This window comes from Papilio xuthus, unplaced genomic scaffold (assembly GCF_000836235.2).
Source record: "Papilio xuthus unplaced genomic scaffold, Pxut_1.1 DF826115.1, whole genome shotgun sequence".
Lineage (NCBI taxonomy): Eukaryota > Metazoa > Arthropoda > Insecta > Lepidoptera > Papilionidae > Papilio > Papilio xuthus.
This window is the reverse complement of record NW_013532534.1, coordinates 2775327-2783337: the sequence shown is the minus strand read 5'-3', so window position 1 is coordinate 2783337 and position 8011 is coordinate 2775327. Positions and strand designations below refer to the sequence as shown.

The 8011-nt window shown below is 34.2% G+C and overlaps 3 protein-coding genes across 3 annotated transcripts; 2 read left to right on the top strand and 1 right to left on the bottom strand.

The window, feature by feature from the left end:
* Positions 1–714: 714 nt before the first annotated feature.
* On the top strand, positions 715–2511 carry LOC106123594 (2-oxo-4-hydroxy-4-carboxy-5-ureidoimidazoline decarboxylase). The gene is made up of 3 exons (XM_013320003.1): positions 715–946; positions 1260–1413; positions 1641–2511. The coding sequence occupies exons 1-3, from the start codon at positions 763–765 to the stop codon at positions 1816–1818; spliced, it is 516 nt and encodes a 171-aa protein (XP_013175457.1). The 5' UTR covers positions 715–762; the 3' UTR covers positions 1819–2511.
* On the bottom strand, positions 2035–3692 carry Pomp (proteasome maturation protein). Its single transcript, NM_001312089.1, is given in 4 exon segments — positions 2035–2271; positions 2746–2847; positions 3276–3434; positions 3577–3692. Coding segments are annotated over 4 exon segments (426 nt in total). The 5' UTR covers positions 3580–3692; the 3' UTR covers positions 2035–2109.
* Positions 3693–4036: 344 nt separating this feature from the next.
* On the top strand, positions 4037–7918 carry LOC106123603 (uncharacterized). Its single transcript, XM_013320018.1, has 10 exons — positions 4037–4256; positions 4401–4592; positions 4820–4924; positions 5071–5326; positions 5859–5986; positions 6151–6345; positions 6703–7049; positions 7154–7217; positions 7287–7454; positions 7701–7918. The coding sequence occupies exons 1-10, from the start codon at positions 4227–4229 to the stop codon at positions 7866–7868; spliced, it is 1653 nt and encodes a 550-aa protein (XP_013175472.1). The 5' UTR covers positions 4037–4226; the 3' UTR covers positions 7869–7918.
* The last annotated feature ends 93 nt before the right edge of the window (positions 7919–8011 follow it).

Genomic DNA, 8011 nt, shown 5'->3' with positions numbered 1-8011 from the left:
GGTGTGTCAAGACCGCACCAAATGTATATATGATGTTCAATATGATGGTATCTGAGAGTGATGATGTATCCATTTATAATTAAATTGTAGATGGAATCAAAACATTCATGTGTGCTTTCTCTGTGTGTGTCTCAGGTAATACATTTTTTCTCTACAATATTGACCAAATAACGAACATTGGTGCGCGTAAATCTGGCCTGCTTTGAATGCATAGTTTTAACTAAAAAGTTGGTCTAGTTTAAGTTTTAGAAGGAAATCAAATCAGTTCAGTTCTTTTATGCGTCGGTTTCGGTGACTTTGTTTTATAAATTTATTGGAGGTTAATTATAAATATTATTACGTTACTTTATTACGATCAATTATGATACATGTTAAAAACTAGCTGACGCCAGCGACTCCGTCCGCGCGAAATTAAAAATCTTAATGAGTAACCTATGTGTTCCCCCGGACTATGTTCTACATCTGTGCAAAATTTCATCAAGATCCGTCAAACAATCATCTACCCGTCCCTCCACAAAAGATTCGCATTTTTAATTTTAGTAAGAAGTAAGATTAGTATGTTTAAATAATAACAGTTTTTAAAAAATTATGAAACAAAGAAAATAATTGTATCATGGTATCAATTTAATAACAGTAACAATTGTTTCCACTTGCACCAACATAGCGAATGACCTATGACAACTGATGATAACGCGGCACGACAGATAATTCTGACTCTCAGTCAGTGAATCAATATTCAGTTAGCAAGCACTAATCGATACAATGACAACTCTAACCATTTCCGAAGTCAATTTATTAGACGATAATCAGTTCGAGACGGTTTTTGGAAATGTAATAGAACATTGCAAAAGTGCACCGGTGATGATAAAAAAGTTACGACCGTTTAAAAATGTCAATGAACTTTGTGATGCGTTTCAAAAGTACTTAGACGATATCAATAAAGAAGGTTATTGTTTTTTAACTGCTTTTTAGTGGTTTGTTTTGTCGTTTAACGAGTGAATAAGGCGTTTGAAGTAATAAAATTGCGTTGAATGATTAGTGAACTAGTGTTACTATATATTGTTTATTTGTTTTGTGTGCTATTAAAATTATAACATTATAAAAAGCAATTACAAGCTTTTTTATACAAAGCAATTACAAGCAAACAGATTTTTATACAATATAATTCAATTAAAGTTACGGTGATATATTTTGGTGAGATAATAATTTCGTGTTAATTTACAAATTAGTTAGTTTAATTATTTTAAATAATATTTCAGAGAAATTGGCAGTATTGAAATCACATCCCGATCTCGCAGGCAGATTGGCACAGCAAGGAGATCTAACTCCAGAATCAAAGGAAGAGCAACGAAGCGCTGGATTAAATGATCTAACCGAGGAACAAAAGCAAATAATGGACGATAGAAACAAGCGGTAGTACTAATAAACTTTCAAGATTTGATAATGTTTTGACCGACTGTTGAAACGTTGAGCAACATTTTCTAATACAACGCATAACGACATCTAGTGGAAATATCTAACAACTTCTTTTATGTTGTATTTCGAAATGCCTCTACGATTACAATAGTTTTTATCATCACAACTAGATGGTAGTTATTCTATAATCGCAACTAGATGACATTCGTTTTTTTCTTCAACAGGTACAAATTAAAATTCGGATTTCCGTTCATAATTTGTGCAAGAGAAAACAAAGTGCAGTCAATATTGTATGGTTTGCAAAACCGTTACAACAATAATTATGACCAGGAAGTGGTAACCGGCATTAATGAAGTAAAGAAAATATGCAAATTGAGAATTCTCAATATTGTGACTGAATAATTTACAAAAATAGACAATATATTTGATATATTGACATTACGAAATTCTCAATTTTTACTTATAATTAAGGTTATATTTAAATTTAAACATAACCTTTGAACATTTGAAGAAATCTTGTCACAGTTCAGATCACTTAATATGTTTAGAAAAAACTTCTAAAACTACCAAAATTTTATTTTGCTATGTACATCCACTAAAAAATAAAACACCAAGAACTTTTTTTAATCAATTTAATATTAAATGTATACATTTAAAAAGGTTATAATTAGCCGCAGGGACATACATTAGCTTTTACAGTAAACCAAGCGTTCTTTCTACAACAGCATGTGGCTGACCCGCTGTTTCACACATGTCTGGGATGTTGAGGATGTCTTCAAAGCCAATGTCCAAGTCACGACCAGTAAGCACTTCATGCTGCAAGTTGGAACTAGGTAGGAATGGCAGGCGACCAATCTGAAACATGCAATATATAATTTCAGTACAAACAAGCTATTACATAATTTTTTTGTACTGACAGACAAAAGACCGATTGAGAAATAAGAACTAACCTATTTAAACAATAAAACCTTTGCCCGTTTAAAAAAAGATACCTGTACATTATGTTGATTAAGCACTGAAACTTTCCAAAATAAATCTGTAGACACTAAAATTATGTCAGAAAGTGAAATATGTAAATATAATTTCTAACTTCTATTGAATTTCACTATATATGAAACAAACTGTTAAACTTTATCATAACAAATGTTGGAGACCCCAGTGGTTGTTGCCTCTATTAATGTGGTTAAAAAAATTGGTACTCTTACTAATGGTCAAATATGGATTGTTAAGATTGCCAAAAAAAGAGTAGGTTTTAGATATCTAAAGTTCAGTTTTAAATCACCCAAAGTAATTTAGTTATAGGAAAAAAGGGTCACTCTGAGTCTATACCTTTTTTGCAAACTTCCTTTCCATTGTCAGTTTTAGTGGAGCATGGAGTCCTTGTATGTTGCGCAACATTGCCATATTCATTTTTTCTTCATTAAGGTAGTACTGTAATTAAACAATTTAAACTATGAAGTTTTCATTCAAAGAAGTAATTAAACAATAGAATTAGACACACAATTCATCTGATTAATTTGTTAAATACAATGTTTACAATTAGTAGGAATTTACCGAACAGCTTCTGGTGTCTTCCTTTTTACTTGCATGTATATCCACCTTGAAACGATAGAACAAACAACAGTTTGTCTTCTAACAGATACTTTTGTATGAAAGACTTTTGAACAACAGCCCGTCCAACAGAAAGAGTTACATCTACGAAGAGATCTCATAAAAGATGGAACTTTTTTCTGATGGGTCGAATAGTTGATTTGTTATTTGTTTCTTAGAGAAAGTGATGTGACCAATCACATACATCCAAATGTATGAGTGCTGTGATCCTTAGACGTGAAGAATTTTATTATATGAAAATAACTTACGTTGCGTTCTGAGGCCTCCAACGGATGTGACACGCGTAATTTGGGTTTTGCTGCAGATAACCCTTCGACAAAGGGGTTGGGAATCCCGTATGGACCATCTCGTATTTTGCACTCACTTGCCTGTTCTGGCTTGACCTTCAAAGACGGCAATCCGAAACTCTGAAAATAAAATAACAAATTATACAATTATAACATATTGTTCAGTATATAGATACTTCAATAATAAAAGGGTGCTTCCGAAATAGGTACGAGGTACGTGCTGGATTTCATAACACATTAATAGGAAAGTACAATATTTTACCATTGTAGATAGTAAAATTGAGTTAGTTAAATGATTGTAGATTTCTAATTAACTTTGTAATTTTTGGGAAGTAATTAAAATCTGCTTGTATTTTATACAGTACACACTTCATCAACAATAGCGGTTTTTGAAAATAATTTGTCAAATCACGTCCATAGATTGTCCATAGATCGAGAGATTCACATTAGATCCACAGATAACCAATTTGTCATTTTTGACATAAATCCAGTACAGATAAAATAAACATTTTATCGAGAGTCGTTAAAAAAACTTAATTCATTACCTCTCAGGCAATGTTTCACTTTGTGCCAAATTTCAGAGAGAACCATCCATCCATCCATCTATTCTACCGTTTGTATTTATGATAGCAAGATTTATTCACTAAAAATAGTTGAATTTTAGAAACTTACTCACCTCTATAAAGATTCTTATAGAGGTCATTGGTACAAACTTCATCTTCATTTTTGTAACAGACGTCTGACTTATGTCTAAATTTTGATACTCAAGTTTTAACGCGATGCAGTTTTTGATAATTATTATTTTCGATATTTGAGTCCTTTTAAAAAAAAATTTGATAAACTGTATAATTTTAAGATTCTTGTACTGAGTTTATTTTTTAGAAATAATATACATACATACAAGCCTCGATAATGTCAAGTCGAGCTGCTAAAAAGGAAGTGGTAAGAAACGTCATGGGATATGGGAATGATTATTTTGGAAAAAAATTGGCAATAACACTTAGAATGCGTGAAAAGGCTCTTGATTCTAATTTTCTGTTTTACTAATTCTAATTTACAAACACAAACTGTAAACTATACGTACAGGATCCCGAAGAACAATTTAGGCGTAAATTTCGGTCGAAATGCTTATTCCGTGCGCTCGGCCGCTTGGTGATGGCCAATGCGTACTGGTTGATAGAAGCAGTAGACCATTACGAGGGACTGGAAGACGTGAAGCGTAGAGTAGAACAAGCTGTTCGCGCTAAATCGAAAAAGAAGCAGTTGTTAAGTATAAATGTAAGAGTCAATCATAACATTGATTGAGGAATACAGTTTTCCTTCTTACCGAATTGAATTTTACTGGACAAGAACAATATGGGAACAATGGGTTCGATACCACTTGCACTTGAGTTGAAATCCACTATATGCGGTTCTTTGAGCATCTAGCCTTTGCCTTTGACTCGGAAGAAAAAACACAGTCATCTTAATGCACAACAAATTCAGTTATATGGTTTGATTCGTAGGACAAAGGTCTGTTAAATAAACCGGCTGACGAGCGGACAGACGACGAAAAGAAATATTTATTTCGTATCATCGGCGGCCTGAAATGTTTTAAACGATATCCTAATGTAAGTTACTAATTGTCCAAGTTTTATTGTAATTAAAAACCTTGCCACGATAGACCCTTTATTCAACTACCCCATCTCTCTTTCAAGTCTTTTATGATTTCTTTAATAGGACATTAGCACATTAATAGTTACTATGAAATGTTCAGCATGTGAAAAAGAAGTTAGCAGCAGCTACGTACTACAAGTATTATGGTCCGGGACGTACTATAGTGCGTCAGCATCACGAGGCGCACGCGATGTACTTCATCGTGAGCGGCGATGTGGTCGTCACTCAAAATATCTTTGACGAGCTGCTTCAGAAGCACATATCAGTGGAGGTCGGCTCTATGCACACCGGCGACATGTTCGGAGAAGTCTCACTCTTGCATAATATCAAAAGAACTGCAACAGTTACTACTGTTGGTAATTACGTTGATAATCTGGTTGTTTTTGCGGTTTCAAAACTAATTCTAACGAGGGTCTTATAGAACAGTTTAGTAACACAAATTAGAACAACAAAGATAATAGGAAACTTCAAGGATTAATTACTAGGAATAGGAATTAAAACAAACTAGTTTGAAGCAGCCAGACTTAAGCTAATCAGATCGAGATGTAATGTTAAAAACTCTTTTTGTTTGCTTTTGTATAAAATTGATTCAAAAGATTAGGAAATCAAAACACAAAATGTATTAGTTTAATGTCTCGCGAAAGTTTGAAAAATTTAAATCAGAACACGATGAGATAACGCCTGACTGCCTGCCACGTAGAATATGTTGATTAACAAAAATATATTTTGCAATATTACTGTCGTTATCGATCAAACTTTGGGCGTAGGTTAGCAACTAAAATATTTGTTTACATTTTTGATTCGACATAGTGTAGTACGTAAGCGAATATACGGCATTGAGATTCAGGAAGCTCTTTGTTCATTGTTCAGAGGTATTTTAATGCTTAGATCATTGCGAGCTTCTGGTGCTAATGAAGGACGACTTCAAAAATGTTCTCCAAGCGTCCGTGCAGAAGCAATGGGACGAGGTGCAGCGAGCGATGTCTGCTTTTACTTACTTCGACGCTTTGGATGAGGTGAATACATTTTGATTGTCTGACAGAATAGGTCCACCCCATTGTTCCATTAAGGTGAAGCTTAATTGAATGATGCCTTACTTTTTAATATTAATCTAAGTACTAAAGTACTAAGGACCTAAGGACTAAATTTTAAAATGAATAGCCATGCGATATTTTCCCAGGTAGCGCGTCGTGAAGGTTGCATTGTAGCGAAAATGAAATCGTACGAAACAAACGAAACAGTGCTGGGCGACGGCGTAGGTGTGCCTAACTTCGTCTACTTTATCCTGTCGGGCCGCTGCCAGATGATCGAGTCCATGCAAGTGACGGTCGTCACACATCTTGGAAAGAACTACTATACGCTCTATGACCCTTATGTATGTAGCATCTCACAAACTATAGCATTTTATAGTAATTTTTCTTTTTCAATTAGAAACAATTTAGTTGCGTGTTGTTTTTTAAGACATTGTCCTAATTAAGAAATTGGAATCTGTTCTATTTGTATGAATAGTAAAAGAACGTACTGCAGTAGAATGTGAAATAGTTACATTGCGTAGTAGATATGAATAATTGTGCAAAAAATGTATTAATTTAAGAACATAATTATGTAAGTACTCATATAATTTTGGTGACCAAGCTGGTTGATTTAAATCACTTAGTGTATTTGAGATTAACGTAAGATTTTTATAATTAAATAAGAGATTTAATAAAGTCTAACAAAGTATGTACCGTAGGTACCACCTGAGGAAAGTGAGCAAGATTTAGATGCAAAATATTTTGGAGCATACAATAAAATGAGTAAGAACAGTACTGATGCAAAAGATGAAACTTCAATTGATAAAGAACAATCAACAGCGAAACATTTGATACACATCGCTGAAACATCAACAAGCATGGGAAGTTCTTATAAGAAGAAGTCCAGTATTTTAAAGCCGGATAGCGGCCAAGCATCCGTCGAATATGAAGAAGGGATACGGCGTAGTACCGAAAGTAGTCGTATTCGACATACTGGCTCTGATTCTACGACTAAGGAGAATGATCTTCTAAAACCATCAGACCGAGGAGTTCGAGAGTCGATCAGGTTATTTTACTTATTCCTGTTGTTGCTTATCTAGTTTTTTTTAAATATGACATGTTTGATTATTTGATATGTACTTTATTAAATGTTGTCGTTATTAATTGCAGGTTAAGCGTTGTTCCTCAAATAATACGTATGCCACCGAAAAGTGTTCGAACTTATTTTATGCAGGTAAATCTTTTTGTTTACTTATTGTGCAATTTGTTGTCAATATTGGTATGATTCTGGCGTTTATTTCAGGTGTGTCAGTTTAACCCAGGATCGAGTTTCGGGTTTGGGGAGAACATGCGAGACCGGCGCATCATTGCGCTGACGCCAGTGGACTGCATGCTGCTGCCCAGCATCTGGTTGCTGCAGAGGAATACGGCCAACATCTGGTCTCGTATACAACATTATCTAGAAAAGAAAGTGAGTGGATGTTATCCTTAACGGAGGAAGCTGTTATAACGAATTTTAATGTTTTTGACTTACTCGAGCTCTGAAAATGAATATCAATCTAATAATAATGGGGCCGTTTACCCCATAAACAAATTTCCTGGCTATAAAACTAATCATTTAAAATGAACATCAAATGATCCTCTAAGCTATTATCGCCATTCTCCATTAGATGCATTACAAGAAGAAAATATTAATTTACTATTTATTGTGGTTCAGATTCCGACAAAAAAGCAGCTTTTCAAGGAGTTTGTGTCCGCGCGCCGCTGGGAAGAGTTCCGCGAACAGACCGTTGCGGATGTGGTCTCCCGAACCAACACGGTTAACTGGACCACAGTGCACGACGTGCCTTACTCTATACGAATCGAGGAGATGAAGGATATATGATTCATTAATTTTTTTGATATCATATTTCAAATAAATAAGTTATTACTTTTTTCTTTATTTTTCTTTACGCGTTGAGGGAAGGATACAGCCGAACTAATTTTCGAAGATTTCCTTGTAGGCATTTACGTCAAAATTATGATTTG

Coding starts and splice junctions, on each gene's coding strand:
- LOC106123594 (XM_013320003.1), top strand. CDS start 763: ATGACAACTCTAACCATTTCCGAAGTCAATTTATTAGACGATAATCAG. Junction 947..1,259: donor AGACGATATCAATAAAGAAG/GTTATTGTTTTT, acceptor ATAATATTTCAG/AGAAATTGGCAGTATTGAAA. Junction 1,414..1,640: donor ATGGACGATAGAAACAAGCG/GTAGTACTAATA, acceptor TTTCTTCAACAG/GTACAAATTAAAATTCGGAT.
- LOC106123603 (XM_013320018.1), top strand. CDS start 4,227: ATGTCAAGTCGAGCTGCTAAAAAGGAAGTG. Junction 4,257..4,400: donor GAGCTGCTAAAAAGGAAGTG/GTAAGAAACGTC, acceptor CTATACGTACAG/GATCCCGAAGAACAATTTAG. Junction 4,593..4,819: donor AGCAGTTGTTAAGTATAAAT/GTAAGAGTCAAT, acceptor TTTGATTCGTAG/GACAAAGGTCTGTTAAATAA.